This window comes from Homalodisca vitripennis, chromosome 7, assembly GCF_021130785.1.
Source record: "Homalodisca vitripennis isolate AUS2020 chromosome 7, UT_GWSS_2.1, whole genome shotgun sequence".
NCBI classification, from domain to species: domain Eukaryota; kingdom Metazoa; phylum Arthropoda; class Insecta; order Hemiptera; family Cicadellidae; genus Homalodisca; species Homalodisca vitripennis.
In genome coordinates, this window is record NC_060213.1 from 56816353 (window position 1) to 56837023 (window position 20671).

The 20671-nt window shown below is 28.9% G+C and overlaps 2 protein-coding genes across 3 annotated transcripts in view; both read left to right on the forward strand.

The window, feature by feature from the left end:
• Nucleotides 1-15341, forward strand: part of LOC124365834 — a 35620-nt gene extending 20279 nt beyond the window's left edge. For both annotated transcript variants that reach the window (XM_046821886.1, XM_046821887.1), the window contains 2 exons: nucleotides 297-448; nucleotides 4721-15341. In XM_046821886.1, the coding sequence (XP_046677842.1) occupies nucleotides 297-448; nucleotides 4721-4882 (314 nt within the window). In that variant the 3' untranslated portion in view covers nucleotides 4883-15341. The remainder of the gene's footprint in view (nucleotides 1-296; nucleotides 449-4720) is intronic.
• The window catches only part of LOC124365835, a 40807-nt gene that overhangs the window by 9345 nt on the left and 10791 nt on the right, over nucleotides 1-20671 (forward strand). Inside the window, exon 2 of the mRNA XM_046821888.1 lies at nucleotides 19739-19896. Within this exon, the coding sequence (XP_046677844.1) occupies nucleotides 19739-19896 (158 nt within the window). The remainder of the gene's footprint in view (nucleotides 1-19738; nucleotides 19897-20671) is intronic.

Sequence of the window (20671 nt, forward strand, 5' to 3'; positions counted from 1 at the left end):
AAGTATTTCATTCTGATTGATCACTGAGCACAGACACCACAACAACATTAAAAAAATATAGTTATAATATCAAACAGTTTGCTCTCATAAAACGTTGAAATCAATGGCAGTAATTTTTTTTTAAATTTGTTGTGCATAAAGCCTTGACCGTTGTCAGACGCTTGGCAGAAGTGTGCTCTATTTATGACAGCAATGCATGAAGGTGCATAGAGAGGCTGATGTGGGGTTAGATTGTCCAGATTATGGACCCTCTACTGTTATAACGTAAGTGCATGGACTGAGTAGCACCGTTGTAGCTGGGTTGGAAGAAAACTGTACCGACTTCCAAGGCAACGAGGTGGTCCATGGATTGCTGTACATCCCAGGACCCAACGTGTGCTCACTGTGCGTCTGCTACCACAGCAAACCCGAGTGGTGCAAGACCATCTACTGTGACGGGCCTCCTTGGGTGAGTACTTATCTACGCTCTAGTATGGGTCACGTCAATATTTACCGTTTTATCATAGCTTGTTCTTTCGAAATGATTTTATTGTTAAGCAAATTGTACTGTACATTTTGTATTGTTTATTTAATTTTGTTTTCTTTCTCTTGTTTTTTATTTTTGTTGTTGTTGTTTTATATTGTAATTGCTATTATACAGTTTTGTTTTGTTCAGTTTGAATTTTATTACATGATGAGTTTTTGTATTGTACAAGCCAGTCTTGAAGATTTATTATTTTGAGAATAACGTATATTTATTGTTGTTTGTTATGTTTTTGTTTTTATAGTGTAGTGTACTTGTACTATACAATTTTATTTTACTCAATTTCAATTTTGTTATGTTATATAATGTATTTTTAGTTCCATGAATTTATTATAACTATTACGAATTATCAGTTTATTTTTATTATGAATTAATTTGTTTACAAAAGTAACATACAGTTTTGTATTATTTAAATTATCATGTGTTTATTATACTTTATTTTATATGTTGTATTTTTATGAATATAACATATAGTTTGAATATTATTATTTCTTAAAAAATGTGAATCGTCTTGGTGTATTGGTATTATTTAAACGATGCTATTATTATTCCTTTGTATAGAAGTTAAATGTAAATTACATAGATTACAGCTATTAATGGTTCATGTTAGTATTGAATAGGCCTATTTTAGTATTGAGTCATAATGTCAAACAGCTGTAGCTAATTTTTGAAATACGAGTACGTTCTGTTATGTACGTAAACTGAATTTTAGTGTGCAATCACCAAGGTTGTGTAAATAAATATGTTACATTGAAGTAACAATTTGAGGAACTTAAAGGGGTATGAGTGACAAATTGTTTACATATGTTTATAAGCTAGACAATGAAATCGAATTTAATGTGGAAGATCTTCTAAAACAACATGAAAAGCTTTCATGTTATGTTTTTTGAGTAATTTCACTGTTATCCTTTGTGGCAAAATTTGTTTGATTTTATGATAAAAGACTATAAAATACAAACTTATCTACAGTTAAAAAAATACAAATTTCAAATGCTGTCACCAAACTACTGTATTTAATATTTTGATAAAGCTGTAAATAAAACTTGGAGACTTAAATTTATATAAGTATATATTTATATTTTTATATATAATGTAGCTATGATGGGAAGGATTGATTCAATGTGAATGTTAAGTTTAGCTCTAGTTCACTTTCCTCTTAGTGCAGCATCAGATTCTGGAAGGTACATATTTCAATAAATTTCCATAGGGTAATCACTAAGATCTATAATATTATTCCAATCATCCAGATCTTTAAATTCTTTTAAAAATTCTGGACTTAAGTATTGATAAATACGAATAACAGACTTATAATTTTTTAATTGCTAATATATATCTCCTTTAATAAAATCAGACAATAAATTTTGATACTTTGCTATGTTATATCAATTTAATTTATTAATATACAATCTCATCATATCTTCAGATAATTCATGTTTTTTTAGAAATATCATCCCAATGTACCTTTCTTAAATCTTTCATGTTGCATTATAGATAAAAAGATAGTAAACGCTGTAATATCCCACCATTTTTATTTATTAAGAAAAATTTCAAATCAAGTTTTTATAAATTGACTCTTTCTAGTATTGCATTCAGTACAATTTCCAGATTGTTTAACCCCCATTAATGTTCACATAATATTTTACATAATTTGATTTTTTAGATTTTTGTTTACTTTTTACAAAATATAAGAGAGCCATTTATAAAAGGAAATTTTATAATCAAGTCTATCTATTTAACTAATCCATTAAAGTTGTTATCAAATATTTTAGTTTTATGTAAATCTTCTTTAAATCTATTAAAGTTTTCTTCTAACTTATTTAATTATCTACATCGTCTTAAATTTATTGAAATCGTGCTAACATTTTATAATTTTTCCATTAATTTCACAAACATTGTCTACTGATCTTTTATTTATATCTTCTAATTTTTCATAAACTTTATAAAAAAATTCTCCAATTCGTATTTTATAAGAATTATAATTATTTGTTAGTTTACCGAATATTTTAATATGATCATGTAATAGTAATCTAGATGAAGAGGTGTTCTCATTGTCTCATCAGGTGCTCAATTCTCATCAGGAGACAGTGAGAATACCTCTTCATCTAAATTACACTTGCTTTTATAGTCAAGATGTCTTTGATGTCGAAACAATGCAGAGTTCATTTTTGAGCTTCTTTACCACCGATTTTTTTTATCTCTTCAGACAGATGTAGACTCCAGATTTCAGGAGTCAAGTCTGTGACAGCGTCAGATTTAAGACACTGCACTGAGCGAAAAGTGAAGTGGAGCTGAATTCAAAATTCGCATTGAATAAATCCATCCCACCATAGCTACCTTAATGATATAGTTTGGTTGCTATGGAGTTTTTATTGTTTCTTCTAAAATTAGGTTCAGTGGATTGTTTTCCTTTTAAATCTCACCGATTCAATTGATCAGGTCTGAGGAAGAATGAGTGGAGGATATTCCATAAATACTGTTGACTACTAAATGTCTAAATGATTGTTGTGGCAGTGAAAAAATTTGCTGCTAGAAGACAGAGTGTGTTGTCTGAAACGGCAAGTTTCTATGCACATGCCGGAATATTATTAAGTTTTTACAAACAAATGTGTTATTTTCTAAACTTTTCTACCTAACAAAGTTTGACTTACTACCGTATATTATGTAATTAGCTTATTTTCTATTAATAATTGGTTGCATTCTAAGGCTATAAATACAAATGCTGACATTAATTGTACTTGTGTATTATGGTGCTGCCCTTTAACCTAACGCAAGTTCTAAATGAGATCCACCTCATCCGAATTTTGCCTATCCGAAATAGGCTTTTTCCCTTAAAGTCGGATAAATGTCCTTTGTATACTTTATTAAAATTTTGAAAAAAAAACATCAAAAACATTGTATTAAGTGTATTCTAAAATCAATACATCTTTTAATCTTATCCTAATAGTGCTTTCGTCAAACACTTGGTATTTTTTCTTTATTTTGAAACTATTACTTTTTGTTATAATAAATATAGCAATTAATAATAGGTGTCTTTAAAGTATCCTCTTAACTTTCTTATGAATAGAGATGGAGTGATTTACTTTGGTAGATGTTTATGTGATCAACTTAAGAGTTTTTTATGTATGAAAAGTTTTGACCCTCTCCCTCCCGCAAAACGAGGTATGTTGGGGGGGAGATGAACATTTTAAAAAAGGAACCCCTAGCAAGTGAAGCCTCATTTTAAAGATATTATAAATAGAAGATGAAGAATGGTACAAACTAGAGGTCTCTAATACTACTCTATCAAATTTGGTGGCCAATTATAGTTTGAATTGTTTATAAAACCCCCACAGTTTAAATTACATTTAAAGTTATTGTAAGACATTATTCAGTCCACTTTGACACAATAACTGGACTGAATGTGTCTCACATACTAACTGGTAACCAATAAGAGATAATTTGGTAATACCAGCTATTGGTATTTCCAGGACATCCTAAAGAGCTTAGGACCGACAAAACAAAACGTAGTAAATAAAGGCAGATAAAACATTCACTAGCTAGTTATTTTGAGAACTGATACAAAATCATAAAACAAGTTACTAAAAGAATCAAAAAACATCAGCAACCATGATTAACACAGAATTTATTACATTTGTTTGGTCGGACCTAAGCTCTTTAGGATGTCCTGGAAATACCAATAGCTGGTATTGCCAAATTATCTCTTATTGGTTACCAGTTAGTATTTGAGACATATTCAGTCCAGTTATTGTGTAAAAATGAACTAAATAATGTCTTACAATAACTTGAAATGTAACTTAAACTGAGGGGGTTTTATAAACAATTCGAACTATAATTGGCCATCAAATTTGATATAGTAGCATTAAAGACCTCTAGTTTGCACCATTTTTCTTCTTTTTCTCTTTATAATATCTTTAAAACAAGGCATCACTTGCTAGGGGTTCCTATTTAAAAAATGTTGACCTCCCCCCAAAATACCCCATTTTGGGGAGGGGGAGGGTAAAAAATTTTCATACATAAAAAACTCCTCAGTTGATCATATAAGCATCCCCCAAAGTAAATCACTTCATCTCTATTCATAAGAAAGTTAATAAGGGTGGGACTTTTAAGACACTAGGTATAAATGGAAACAAATGAGTTGAGTAGTCTTTTATGAAAGCTGTACCGTCGAATTGTTGAAGTTGAGCCATACATTTACAGAAACGCTGCAAGAAGTGGAGTATGGGTGAGGGCTGTTGTGACTTTGAGTGCCTGGATGACCCTGCTGACTTGTTCCGATCTCGCAGGCGCAACTCTGCCGTCACCCAGCAAATCTCAATGGTCCTGGCGGTGGGGTTGGCAGCTCTGCTGGTCCACCTCTAACACATCACACGTCTTACACCTCTTTAGTTACCTCTAGTCAACACGGTGCAGGGTGGCTGACGAGATTTGGTTGTACCAGATTAAATAACCGATTCATGTTTAGAAACCGTTTAAACCCTTTGAGTGCCAAGTGACTGTAAAAATTCCATTAGATGGAGGTCATGATGTTGGCACAGTAAGGGTTAAACATGAGAATGATTAGTATGTACTGATTGAAACCTACGACTGGCAGTCATATTTTCTCAATGCAGCAAAGAAAATTTTTTCTATTGAACGGTTTCCAAAATAGAAATAAAACTATTTGACATACTAGCAATATTAATGACTAGACAGGAGACAAATTTCTGCAATTATAGAAAATTACAAACAATAAAAGTTTAATCCTATAGCTTTAAAATTAGATAAATACACTAAATGTAATGAAATGTAGTGGTAATAACTTAAATTATTTTTTAATTAACTACTTATTGTGTTCTTTAATATAATGATTGATAACACAGAACGTGTTTTGACATTCATGCAAAGACTATTGCTGAAGTATAAATATTTTCCACATTAGAAAGTGATTGCCAGCCTCAGCGTTTAAATAACTATACATGAAGTCTTTTACTTTAAAATTCTTCACTAACATAAGTCTTTCTAAATTGAACACTGAAATCTTCTCATCAGTCATTCTGCGATCTAGTAGGCTGTGTTAATCATATAAGATTTTAATTATTAAGTTAAGTAGATTTAGCTGCTTAGCAATTTTTATGTTGAAAGTTTAGATGTTGTTGCACCTGTATATGAATAATTGACGTTATAATTTTTAAAACTTGTCATTGGGGACCATTTTTACAAAAATAATTGTGGTCATGAAATTACTTTAAAGATTTTACGTTTAAATTTGTTAACTTAATTACAAATTAAATTTATTTTAACAATTGTACTTAATAAAAAAAGTATAATTGGTAGAAAAACAGTCGTGTTTTGTCTCAATTAAAATGTTTTAAATGTCATATTTGCAAATTAAATGTAATACTTTTAACCTTTTTATTTACAACATTTGAAAATTATTACATGCACATTGTTGTCTTAGAAAGTAAATATTAGTTGGTTTTAATCAAATTTAGTATAAAGAATGTTTAGAATGTTGGTGTGTTGAAAAAAAAACTCCAAAATTCATAACACAATTTAATTTGCACATTTTCAACACTTAAAAAGATAAGAGCAAATACATTTGATATTCCACGGTCTCGTGATAGTTTTGCTATTCACGCTCTTTATAGAGTAGTATATTCTTTATTGCCTAATGGCTGCTTTGAACCATTTATATGTACTTAAACGAGTTCGCTTGTTTCCTTCTGTACATTACATGTAATGATTAATCATCTTTCATAATTAATTAAGTACTCATGTGTCCAGGGTGTTTTATCATCAATGTATAACAAAATTTGTTACTTATACATTTTCGGGTTTATTTTTCTGTGATATTGTTCTTTAAGATTGTAGCCATTATTTTGTCAATTAACAGTTATGGATAGTGTGTAAATACAACATTGTCATATTTGTCGTTTGTTATAGGCTACACTGTGTTAATTGTCTCAATAGTTGTGTGTAATCTAAATACTTTAGATTTAATGAAATGGAATTGTATAGTCTGCCTGTGATTGGAAACCTACAGAACCATCTTCAACTTAGTTTTGTTATAATATATTACATAGTGTTATACTTTCACATAAAAATTCCCCTTTTTTATTTTATTTTTCTATTTCACGTTACCACAGAGTAACGAAATGTTTTGGATGGTTGAAAGCATTCTTCAGTCCTCATAGTTTCATTTTAGTTTTACACAAAATAAAAATGTAATTTACATTTAACAAAAAATGTGTATGCAATTTATTCTATTGTATAATGAAATATCTATCAATCGTAAAAATTTAGTCAAAATTTTTAAAGTTCTTTTTGAGCAACCGTTGCTTTGTAGACAAAAAACTCTTGATTTTTGGATAAAAAAGATTTAAAATAAAAGGCATAAATAGTTTACATGTCTGTATACTAAAATAAGTTTTAAAACAACTTGAAAAACATTTTGGCTTAAAAAGATAACTTTATTTCTTTGTGTTGTATTTTGATGAGTGAAAACAAAAACTGTACGTGTGATAGCTACACTTTCTACAGTTTTAAATATTAGCTATTAATTCTGAATTAAAAATCTTGAAACAATGCATACTAAAATCTGTAATATTATCATTATTAAGTTCGTGAAACGGTTAAAACAATATTTAATGTTTTTATATCAAAGAAACGTTATTTCAGTACAGATTACTGAAAGAGCAAATTCATGCTAAATCTCTTCTTTTTAATATAGCAAAAATTAGAAAATATGTATATAAATTAAAAAGTTATAAGTATGAAAATAAAATACATTATAAAAAAATAAAAAGAGTCTAAATCATTTTAGAATTAGTCAGGTTTAAAAATTAAATATTGATTTTAACTCTATAATAGAAAATAAAAACAAATACACAGTTTTTTTTCTGTGGTACAAATTGTTGATTACTTAGACATTTTAAAATTCACAAATGTCTGAATTATACTTTGATAAAATGTGGGCATCATCACTTGTCTAATCCTCTCTTTCTCAGCTATATTCAGCAATTTAGTAAATAGCTCATAATGAAGTTTATTTTGCTAAGTAAATATGTTGTGAAAGACACAATATTCATTTAGCTTGATTCCAAGCAACAAGTCCACTAGGTTTTAACTAATTCAATGTAAATAAGGAATAATTTTTAAAAATCCAATAATATTTTTATCAGTTGAGTTGATCTAAGTATTTCCTTAAATATATTATCAGATCAGAATATTATTGAATACTATTCTCCATATAGTGTTTTATCATGTAAAAATATATAATGGAAAACGTATCAAATCAGTATAAACGTACATAATGAATTTAAATCATATTAGAGATTGTCGAGTAGTTGCAGATGTAATGTAGTGTTCCAAATTAGAGTAGAGACAACATAAATTGGTCTATATCTGATTATCCTCTTAAACTTTGCTCATACTGTATTATCTTCTTCTTGTAGGTATTCTTATTGTTGATTCTTGTGATACAAGTGGGGATGAAGATGAGGGCTAGTGATTATTGTAAAATATGCTGTGGATAAGGTTTATAGTTTCACTACAATACCACTCTAGTGTTGTATTTTAAAATCTGGTAAGCAATTAAGAAATGTGTGCCTCGCTTAGATGGGATATTATCTCTACTTTACAGAATCTGTTCATTACTTAGCTCTATTATTTATTCTTATTCATAAATAAGTTGCTTGTTTCCTGGCTCTAGACATTCACAAATTTGTGAGGTAACTTCTAAAACACTGCAGATAGATGTTCTAACACGTTTTCTGTGAAGTGTACTTAACTATATTCCGAACATCTGTATGCAATATAACATAATTATTTTTTTAAATTTGTTAATGAATCTCTACACATTAGTATTTCAATACTATTCGTCTCATTTAATCCATTGGATCCTAGATTTCAGTGTCATATTATCGCCTAGCAATTCCTATATTTCATGGGTTGCCTGGTATTGCAAATAAACTACAATAACTTGAATTTTGTAGGAGATGTAGTTATGGAACTATACCAAATTGTACTTTAAAGTGTTTTAAATTCATGATAAAAACTAAAAATATCCATACTATTACATCCATTATATGCGTACATAGTATAATTATAGGTTCATGTAAAATATGTGAGTATAATTAGTCCATGTTACAAATTCAGCCACACAAATATGTAATAATTTAATTAAGATTTTATAATGGAAATGACTCGTATATTTTACTTTTCTATTAACCTACATAACACGTATTTCCCACCAACATGATAGTTGAAATGATGAACAGATAAAGACAGATTTTTTTTAGTGAGGAACAAATGTTTCCAGTCATCTGCAAAACCTATTCAGAAAGACAGTAAGCCTATATTCCATGTAGAACTGTTTTAGGGAGAAGACTATGCTGTCAATCGCATGACTGACAGTATATTCTTCAGTAGTGTTAGCAAGGACGATAATATCGGGTCAGTCAGCCACAATGGTCATGATTGATAGTCTCAACATACACATAAAAAATTGTGAACACAATTTAAGACATTATCTCTAGTTCATTTAGCTTGCTCAGCGCACATTCCAGTTTAGATTCTAGCTGAATTATTGACGATACAGTTATATCCAATCCAAAAATTGTTATACTTTAGTAAGTGAAATTATGCATCTATAGTGAATTAAAAAAATATGCGTATACAAATTGTTTGTATTAGTTTTTTTTATAAAATGTATTAAATCTTTAACAGGATGTCTAGAGGCCTGCGCCCAAGCTAATTTATAAACACACTTTCACAGTATGTTTTGTTCTAACTTTGTATTTTGGTGTTTGTAAGTTAGACTAGATTTATTATATAGATATTATGTGCCTCTAGATGTTCAATTTTTGTTTGTTGGTTCCCTGTCTAATTTGGAAAGTGAGGAACGTGTACGATACCTGCTATATATTTGTATGTACATAACAATCAGAGTATTTTGGTCCCGTAAATTTAAGAAGTAAATGACATGTGCTCTTGTGAAGCCTTTGTTGTGTGGTATTTCGTGTCTGGAAAGTTATAACTATTGTACATTTTAGATGTAAGGGGATTTCTTAATAACCATTCAATCAAAATATAAGTATGTACACTGTTTACGACAAACTCTTTTGACTTCAATATTGCAACCATGTCATTTAGTATTGTTACCACCATCAGTACGCTTTGTAGGGATAATAATTAATTACTCAATTATTGAAAAATGCCAATACTGCATATCTTGGAACGATATGATTAATATGTCCAGTTCATTTTTTCAATTGTATACCTTTCTTGTTGTAAAGTCTTAGAGTAATAATCATCTTAAAAGCATTAATGAAATAATTATTAAAGTTGATTTTCGTACAATTTATTTTATTAAGAAAGCTACTGGTGTCAGCTTTACTGATTACAGTTCCTTATATAGAATTGATCACAAGCTTATATTTTATCGATTAACGTTAGGTTATTATTTTATGCAATCAGTCTACCATTAATATGACAGTTATATTGATCTGGATAGAAATCATTTTATATAAATAATCAATTTGGTTGGCATTTTTCCTGTAGATTATATGGACACTGTACTGTAGTGTTAGCCTGTATACTTAGATGTTTTTGTACTTCTTGTAATATATAGCCGTAATCAAGTAGTACTAATTATGTACGTTCTACCCCAGAGCAAAAGGACCAATGTTCTGAGTTTCTTTAAGTGAAGTGACAGGATATTATGAAGGGAAAGAATAAAGCAAGCGATAAAACATATTGTCCTACACATACAAGAATAATTTCAAACGAAGGATAAACTTTATTACTAAAGCCACTATATATTGCTAATTTTAATTCCTCCCAGTAAAATTATAGTATTTAGAGACAATTTGAAGCAGTTCAGGAATTGGAAAAGGTTAAATGAGATTTCTGAATCTGAAATCTGTAGTTTTCTAGACTTCTCAATCTCATAGCTGTGGCTTTAAGCAGAAGTAATATTAAAACACTCATTGTTTTGTTTTGTTGTTATAGTATTACCAGTTGCAATTAAGGCATAATTGCTCTAAAGTTATGTTATGGTTTAGTCTAACCATAATATGATGTTTGGCAGTTTTTACGGATTAGCTATGTATGTGAATTTGCTATTTTCACAGGTAATAGGCGGGACTGTGACAGATAGAGTGACTAGACAATAAAGAGTTGCCTGAGGTTAATAAATGAAGAAAGGCAAGATTTGCAGATAAATAATACAATTTTCAATAACCTAGTTAAATACAAATGTTATATTCTAATTTCTTTTGCACATATTTTCATTGATTGTAATAACTATGTCTTTATGCAAACAAAAATATATTAATTTTTAATTCAAAATACCATTAACGCCCGTACTATAAGCATTTATAATATAATGTTACAGTCATAATTTACTTATTCCCCATGAAAATTTCAAGATCACTTTTTTGTTTATTTAGTTTCTGCGTAGAAACAATTTACAACTTTATTGGTGATGAAGGTTTGATTACAAAACATATAAAATACTTTTTCCCATAAAACTTTTAATCCCTACAGTTATAATACAGTTCATAACCTATTTAACAATTTAAATTATTTATTCGAATACATGCTAAAAATTAATATTCAGATTAAATATTTACATAATCCAATAATGGAAAATTATTTCAATTTAGTTTTATTTTGTGTTATGAAATATATGATGAAAAACAATTATAATTTCATATTATACTTCAATAATAATTTATTTGCATTCTTACACTGATTCAGAGAAAGAAATAGTGGATATATGTGAGGCTTGTGCTAAACAGCTTAGATGAATTATTAATTTTCAAGCTAAAAGGATAAGTCTAATATTTAAGTTGAAGGGGAATGTACCTTACTGTTATATCAGTTTATAATTTATAGAAATCCACATCAAATGAGTTTTAACTTTGATAATAATAAGTACATAAATAATATCCATTTAATGGTAATGTATAGTAATGCATAATACAAGTAGGCATCCAAATTAAAGTTTTTAACCAAACTAAAATATTTTTTAATACTTGTTCTGATGCAACAAAACTTACCTGAATAGTTACAGTGTGGCAGATTCATACATATTTGTTTTCATATTTATTTATTACTTTTTAATAACCTACAATCTTTATTTTTTGTGTTCCAAAATTTGTACTCAGTAAATGACCTTCTCTTTCATAAATGCTCAAAAGCGTATTTGCTAATAATTGTAGTGATAAGCATATTTTTCATTTTGTATGTTTTAAATTTTTCTGACTGTTAAATTATAATATGTGTTATGAATTTACTGTAAAAAGAAGGAATTATTTTAAAATTAAATTTAGTATTAAAAAATTGTTAGTTTATTATTTATTGGGTTCAATGTAAATTAGAAAATTAATTTGCTTTGTACCTAAAGGATAACTTTATGAAAATCTACTATGTGAAGATTTAAATAATTGTTTCATATTAGTCAATGGGAAGAAGAATGTCATATAAAATATGAAAGTTTAAAGATGGCGTGAAAAAAGTATATCATGTATCAATTTCATACAAAGTGTCTAACCCTTGGTTAGAAAAAGAAAAATACAAGTTAGGCTGTGACAAAAGTAATGTTATTGCTATAAATTGATTATCTAGTAGAAATATTTAATATTATAGTCAGTTCTTTTATATTGCACAATCAATTTCTAGTCATATTAGCTTAAGTTTTTGGCATTGGTTCCTTGATTTGGTGGATAGTGTATTAAAAATGTTTCATAGATGATAGTAATTGTGCTTTTTACAGAGAGAAATCATATTTTAAACAAGTAATTTTCTATTTATTGGTGGATTCTGTGGAGAAGGTAAGAGAGTGTAGCAAAAGTGTCTGTGTCCTTTTTTGTCTTGTGCTGTGTTGTACAAATTGTTGTTGTGTTATTCAGAGTGCAGTTTAGAAGGGATTATGCAAAAAAATTCTGAATTTTGCACAGAATCTGTAAAACATTTTTGTATTCTTTATTTTGTATAAAATCAAATAATGCTACACTAAGCAAATTATTGCTTTTAACAATTCAGTTGCTCAGAAGATTTTGAGAAAATAAAAAAAACTTACAATTGATGTTTAACAAAGATAATTGTTGGAAAGTTAAAACCAGATAAGGAACAATGACATTTAAATCTGCTGTTATTATTTCTAAATCTATTCCATGCCAACTTCCTGGTTTGGCATGTAGTTAGGTTGGCAAGACCATTGCTAAATAATGGGCGAAGGGTGAAATAAAAACGATTCAGTCTTCAAAAATATTTTTATTATAATTCTGCAAAAAGAAAAGATTTTTATCAAATTACATTGTTGATTAATACCAGTGACATTTAAAGAAAAAAGCAACATAATTTCAGAAGGCATTGCTTTTTTTAATGAATTTATTTATTATGTAATTAGTTTTTTAGAATAGAAATATTTTTCTCTAAAGTACATTAAAAATATACCGTTAAATAAACCCTCAATTTATCCCAAACATAATAGCGAACTGAATAATATGTAATTGTTTAAGTATGAATTATTTTTTACACCTTAATTCTTGAAATTATAAGCAAATAAATTTTTATCTTTTTCATGTGTGGCGATTATTTTTGAATTGATATGGATATTTGTGGCATTGTAGTTTTAATAATACACCTTGACTTATTTGTAATGTTTTTTGTAATTAATGAATTCTTTGTGGCAATAAGCTACTCAATTTAACATGCTTTAATGACTTTAATGAGTAATAAAACAAAATAAGGAATACAAAATGTTTCAACTCACCTATAACATAATTGTAAAAATTGCATTTGATATTATTTGTCACTCTTTAGAGGCCTCTTACTGTTGAATCATGTCATAATAATAAATTTTATCTAGGCTAGAGATTAATCTGTAGCAATCTATGTTAAAGTTACTGAAACAGATTCTGGAAATTTTGGAAGTATTTTGTATTAAATCATTGTGAGCCATTTTGAACGTATATGTTTTGTTTCCATTCTGATGCATGTTAGCCAATATCAGTGACTCGTTAAAATTTAAAACAGTAAATTAAAGTTTCAAATTATTTTTTTAGAATATCCATAATAAAAGAGAATCAATTAAGTTTTTAACTATTTTCACATGTTTTTATTGCTATTGTATGTATTTAGTTAAAAAAATATATTGCTGCATTTGTTTTCGTTCTTAAATAAAAAAAATTGCATAACAAAATGAAGCGCATCTATTGCTATTTTGTGAAATTTAAAGTATAATTATTGCATTTAAATTATTATTGTATAAATTGTGTAAGTTTTGTTTAAAACATTGTAGTACTCTTCTGTGGGAAACGTAGTTTGAGTAAACTGATTAATTAACAATGTCACCAAACATTTTTAGAACTGTTTCAATTACTTTTTGATTTCACAATCTAATAAAGCTAGAGTTGTGACTTAACATGAGTTTTATATTAACATAGGTATTAATATTGTAATTTTAATGATAAAACTGTTTTATCTCATAAGCTTCTTTGAAAATGTTATATGTTTTTCAAAACCAATCTATATTATTGAGTTTTCAGCCAACTTTGGGTTAATTAAAAGTATTTATGTTAATTACACCAAACACTAAGAATTATTCATCGTCCTTGAAAATTAATAATTATGTAATAAAAATGTAAAGGTTACTTATCACAGCCATTACAGATTATAAATATTTTAGAATTTTATTGATTTTATAGTGTGCAATAAATAACAATATATTAATGTATAGCACATTGTCAGTATAAACAAAAAAGTATTAACTAAGTAATATGTAAATTTATAACAACATTTTGGGTTAAATATGACAGCCCAAACAAATTAATTATCTATCTATTGCATGTAAAAGGATTTAACCCTTTAACCACCACACCCGATATATATATTGAAGCTTTATTTTTGCGAACAACCGCCACGTCCGAGTATACTCATTTTCATATTATCAGGTGTTTTATTTTTGTTGTATCAGCTCATATATTGTGTTATTTGGTGTTTTTTTTATGTTAGAAATTCAATCGTGTGAACATTACTCAAGATGTTGGTAAACAATCTTAATTATTTTTTCTATTTATTTAAACTTAAATAACATGATGTTTAACGTGTTATGTCAAAAACTCATACAAACGGGAAAAAATTCTCGGCATGTCTTACTATGTAACTAAGCCCCATGATCAGGTGTCGCCGCCAATCCAGGAACACGGCAGTTAAAGGGTTAATTAAAATTAAATTTAAATCTACTTCCTATTTGTTTATTTGAAATAATATTTATATCAGTATCTTTTCCAAGGGACTTGGCAACTTTTAGAAGATCTGAACTTAAATTCCACTGCCCAAAGTGGCTGCAAATCCAATAATCTCAGATTGTGTACTTCCACTTGTAAATTTAAGTACATTTTAATTAATTGAAAGTAGGTGCCTTAGGACATACACTTGTGTTACTTTGGTAGAGCAACAATACATCACTTTGGACCATTTATATACAAATAATGGGAATTTGCATGAAATTCTGTGGCTTGGATGTGATTGTTTGCATTGAAAAAATGTAACAAGGATGTAAAGAAAATGATCTCCACTCACCGTTGGCTTAGTATTACGTGATTACATTATTGTTTTGTTGAACTATAGTCATGGAATTAAATGCAAATTCTAATATAAATGTAAATTGCTATGATCTTATGAGTAAATCAACATAGTATAAGCACAAATACAATTCATAATAATCATACCGTCTTTAACAATTTTCTCACGTTCTGTATTCTATTCTAACCTCTTGACATGTATGGTACATTTTACTTGAAATATGAAAATAAAAATGGACAAAACATAGAGTATTTTACTCCCTTTTTCACTTGTTCAATAGTCATTAGATGTGTGTTAAAGTTGTTTTTTTTTAGCATTAATCAGTACACTAAATTATGTGAGATCACTTTAGTTCAGACCCTAGAGATGTGTTTCTAGCAATCAACACTGGTAATATAACCTTTTGTTTTAGTAAACAATAAAGTTTAGTGGATGCATAGTTAAAAACTTTGATGAAAGCAAAAAGGCAAAGTACCTGTTTGAGGTATTCCCTTACTGTTATTTGCCATCATACTTTTTAGAAGGGAGTTTGACAGAATTTGTGGTGGTACATAATGGAATGCCATATGGTAAAATAAAATTTAAAAAATGTCATATTTTTCAAAATTAAATTACTAGATTTGTTTGATAACCTCATAAATACACATCATATAGTTGACATAGGAAACACCCAAATACAATTTTTACAACACATTACTCTTTCAGTTTACAATGGATACAAATTTGTATTTCAATCAGTTTAAATTATAATCTGAAATTAATTGAATCTCATTGTAGATCACTTTCATTGTTAACTGTACAATACATGTATATACAATACTCATCAACTTCATATCACTATTGAGTTCCGATCTCTCATTATATGAAAATAGTTCTAAATAATTGGAAGAAAATGTTTTTCTGTTTTGCACGTAGTTAGTGAACAGAGGGGAAAGACTCGGACTGCATGGTTTTTCTGCATGGACTGGCATGAGAGATTTCAAGTGTTTCTTGGCCTGGCGCAGAACATTAGTGTTGTTCTGTTAGATTTTTTTTAATGTTCAGAACTTATGAAACTCTTAATAATATACAAATATTTTTGTAGTTCTATTTGATATTTTCTTAGTTAATTACAATTAAATTATTCTCCACACAGGGTGAACTTTGTACAACATATAGTCACAATATTTATTATTAATTTATTTTCCATGGTTAAAGTGTAATATTGTAAATACCCGTTTACAGATATGCCTCTTATGTATGAATAATCTGTCATCAATAATACTATACATGAATTTGTATAAAAAGATCAGAAAGAAACATGAAGATATTAGTTACTAATTTTATGCTTCTTGTCACTTTGTCAACTTTGAAACAAATTGGTGGATTCCCATTAGTTTACAGAAAATTAGGAAAATTTATATTTCTTTTATTAAGTGATTATACATACGTAGTGTAGGCTAATTTTAACTTAAAGGAGAATTATGTAACAAAAACTGATCAAGAATAATAAAAAACATCAATGATCAAAACATCCTCTCACACTTCCAAAATTTGAGCAGATTAAAAGTTCAAAATTTCCATTGAGGATTTCGGGTAATTTCACTTCTAAGTTGTTTAGTGGATTTAAAATTTCAGGTTGTGCCCTGTTAACGATTCCAATCAAGGGAACCATTGTTATGGACTGATGGGTAAAAAATTAAATCCACAGTGAACAGTTTTTATATGGATTACAGAATTCTGTAGATGTGGTTGCCTTCATGAGCATTTCCTGTGTGTGAGACTTGTTCTATAATTACCACAATTAGCAGTATAAATCCAAAAAGGTTCAACACAAAAGTACCAGGTCATAAGATTGGATTTAATAAGCAGTTTGCTTTCACAGCACAACTCTTAATTGATGTTTTTACAAAAAGATCTAACATGTACAATATTTGTGGTTTGAAACACCAGCTCAAATCAAATCAGAGCTAAGGGTGAAACAATAATTGTTTATTGGTGGAGAAGGGGAGAATGGGTGATTGAAACCTATGTGTTTGTACATCGAAAAGCAACATCACATATACTACATTTTCCACATATTGTCTTTCCTAAACAATGCACTTTTTACAGTTTAAAAAGTGTTGTCAGTAGTGGTTCAGATTATTATTAGAGTAACAATTTATTTTGAATCTGTTTAAGTTATTGTTTTTTTTTTATTTATTTTCCTCAAGGTGATATGACTATATCTTTATTATGTTATAGTATTGCATGTAAACAAATGGAGTTTGTAATAGTAAATAACTGTGAAACTAAATAAATGTCAACAAATAATTCAGAAAATGTAAATATGTAGAGTGAAGAACCAAATTTAGCTGCCAGGAAAATCTGCATCTCCTGAGGTAAGTGGCCATTACTTAAATAAACACAAAATCACGTTGATTTTACAAATTAATTCTTCAAAACAGATTATTTTATTAAGACTTTAATCAACATTTAAGTAGTGAGATTCACTCCTTCTTTAAAGATAATAATTTTAAATTCAGTAAAAATATTACAGTAATTCTATTTTTTAATGCGACAAATTAAAAATATAATATTTCTAATATCAATGATAATTTTACACGTGAGAGATCACACTTATGGCCGTTTGCCACTTTTCGGAATTTTTAAAATATTAGAAGCTTGTCTTACCTCTTCCCGTATACTTCTTCACAGGACCTCAACATCTTTTAGTCTTTTGCTCCCTTAATTATTAAAATACTTAAAATGTTTAAAATCACTGCAATCGTTGACAATATTTCCTGAGATGAAAATTTAAAATCATGAATACAATCACTCACTTATAGTACATTCTAGTTCCACTTTGCATGTTCATTCATTAGACACATAATCTATATTTTATTAGAAAAATGTAAAAATCTTTTATTTATGTGCTTAATCCTGGAGTCAAATTCCTATCAGTGGCACAGTGTTTCTTGTGCGTCAGATTTTTCACTACATTTATTTTATCATCATATATATAATATAAAATAATTGTAATATATTATATGCCATTTTATTCAGGAATTTTCAAGGAACATTTTCCTTAAAAATAATAAGTATGTGTTTTTTAAACGTAATCTCTGCATGCTTGCAAACATAGAAACAAAATTTAAAAATTAGTTCAATGCTTTTGACTTGTACAGAAGTTATTATTGGTAACATGAAAAAGTAAAATATACAAAATATAGGTCATTTAATTTTTAGTAAAATCAAAAAGAGTAAAATGTTTTTTTACATTTGGTCAAAATCGCACAAAATGCTAAAAAAGTCAAATTTAAATGTTCACTTTTATTGATTTAGTTTTAACTAATTTTATTTTTCAAATTTCACTTTATCCTTATAATAGAACAAAATAAATGTTACTGAAAAATAAAAATTCTCAAATATTACTAGAGCAACCACCAAAGTTACGACCCATTGTCATAAAATTGTAATGGGTCACCCAAACTTTACAATTACTACTCAGTGCACAGGTGGTGCTGTACATGAGAATGTTAGAAATAGTTCAGAGATTACAAAACGTATACATATATAAGGGAACATGAAAATGTTCAAAAAGTTTACTATTTAAGTGAATTGGACATTTCACTTTTTATATCAAAACGTTTTGAGCATATTTCAAAGACAGATTAACAAAAATTGTAGGCCGTGTTAAAAGATTTGATATTGGGTGCTGCCATATAGAATACAACTAAAACTCCCGAAAACAGGGTTTTCCCAGTTGCAGTTTTAACATTTTACATGCGAATTCACTTCATATTGTACTATATATTTAATATGTGTTTATAAACAGAGTTTTTACAAAATATTGCACATTATTTAAATTGGTATATTCTCAGAGGCAGTCATTTAAAATACAGATTTATTTTAAATATTTCAAATTTCCCATTGAAGGAAATAACAAATAATAAAAAAGTAAGTGCGAGCAAATTGCCTTCGCACAACCTCTCATGTCCAGAAAGTGGGTAAGATCTCTCACGTGTTATGGTCTCTACCAAAATCTAAAAATTAAAGGTCGAGAAATTCCAGCACATAACTCATAATTTTCCAGATTATGCTTTAATGTGTCAATATAATAAAATAATGTAAATAATTAAAATCCATGCAAACACTCTTTACTACTTTAACCCTTATAAGGCCAGCATGGATGTTGTATGGAAACTCTTAGCAGAGCTATTGTCCAGCAAGATCGGTGTTGTGCATCAGAGGACTTGAGGTTCACTGTTGATGGATACAAAAAAATTACTTTCAATATTTCCGTCTAAATTGTTTTTAATATTAATAGTAAACACTCTCTATTGATGTGTTGTTTGTGTAGCCTATGCTACCTCCACATTTGCAGAATTTTTGTGAGTAATATAATAAAATTGTAATAACGGTGTTATTATGAATGCTGAATTTATTTGTATATATTTTTAGCAAAATATGTATATTTATGGTCAATGGCAAATACAAAAATTTTAATCCTTTAATTGTACAAAATGTTCTTAATTTTATCCATGTTTTTAAGTTTTAAAAATTGACAGTGTGTATGAGAGGAATACATCAATACTAGGAATATAAGTTTAGATAAATTTGTTGAACAGGGCTCATAAATCCACGTGCCATTTAGTTAATTGTATCTCTATTGCATTGTAGAGAACAGCAATGTGGAAGCGGACTGTGTGGCATTTAACGGCAAGAATGTCTCCCACGGACTGATCTACATTCCCGGCCCTAACATGTGTTCTATGTGCGTCTGCTACCACAGTGAGCCGATGTGGTGTAAAACTATCTACTGCCCAGGGCCTCCTTGGGTAAGTCTCCCAACTGTAACCATGACTAAACTAGTCCACAAATGCAATTAACATTAGAAACATTATTTTACAGTCATAAAGCATGTTTCGTAATGTTGTCATGGTGGATGATAAAATGTTCAAACACGTGCACAATACCGTTTTCTTGCCATTACACCCAGTCAAATGTCTACCTGGAATAATCAGTTTGGTTGAATGTGCTGTAGTCCTCAGATACGAGGGTCATTTCTTTTTCAACCTACAATCTCACGCCAGAGAAGTGGCAAGTCAGCGGTGAGTGCAGTATTTATTCGATGGCGGATTTTATCTGCTACAACATGTGTCACTCACTGTCGAGTTCAGGTACTCAGTTTGCGCTGAACTGCAGCCACATAAATAAGATCACCTCTATTGATTCTCCCATCAAACTTAAATTGAGGAACGTTTTTTGTTTCATGCAAACAGAAGGGAATAGTGCAGCAGAACGTGCTGTGTTTTCGAGTAAAAAATTATTAGTGTTGGTGTTGTACGTGAATCGTGTTAAAGTTTATTAATTTACAAAATATATTTTACTTTTTACATATATGAGAGCTATTGAAAAAGTAAGGGACATTCGTGTGCTTGTGCTCAGCATCTCAGTCAACATTCACCAGTTACAACGGAAACATTGCGCTACCCAGATGCCAATAGCTGTGCACTCTGTGTCTAAGGAAGAACTCTAGATTTTGGAATCAAAAGCTCAAGGACAGCAAAGTTCTATCATCAAAATCCTGTTGAGTCCTTCGATACTCCAGTT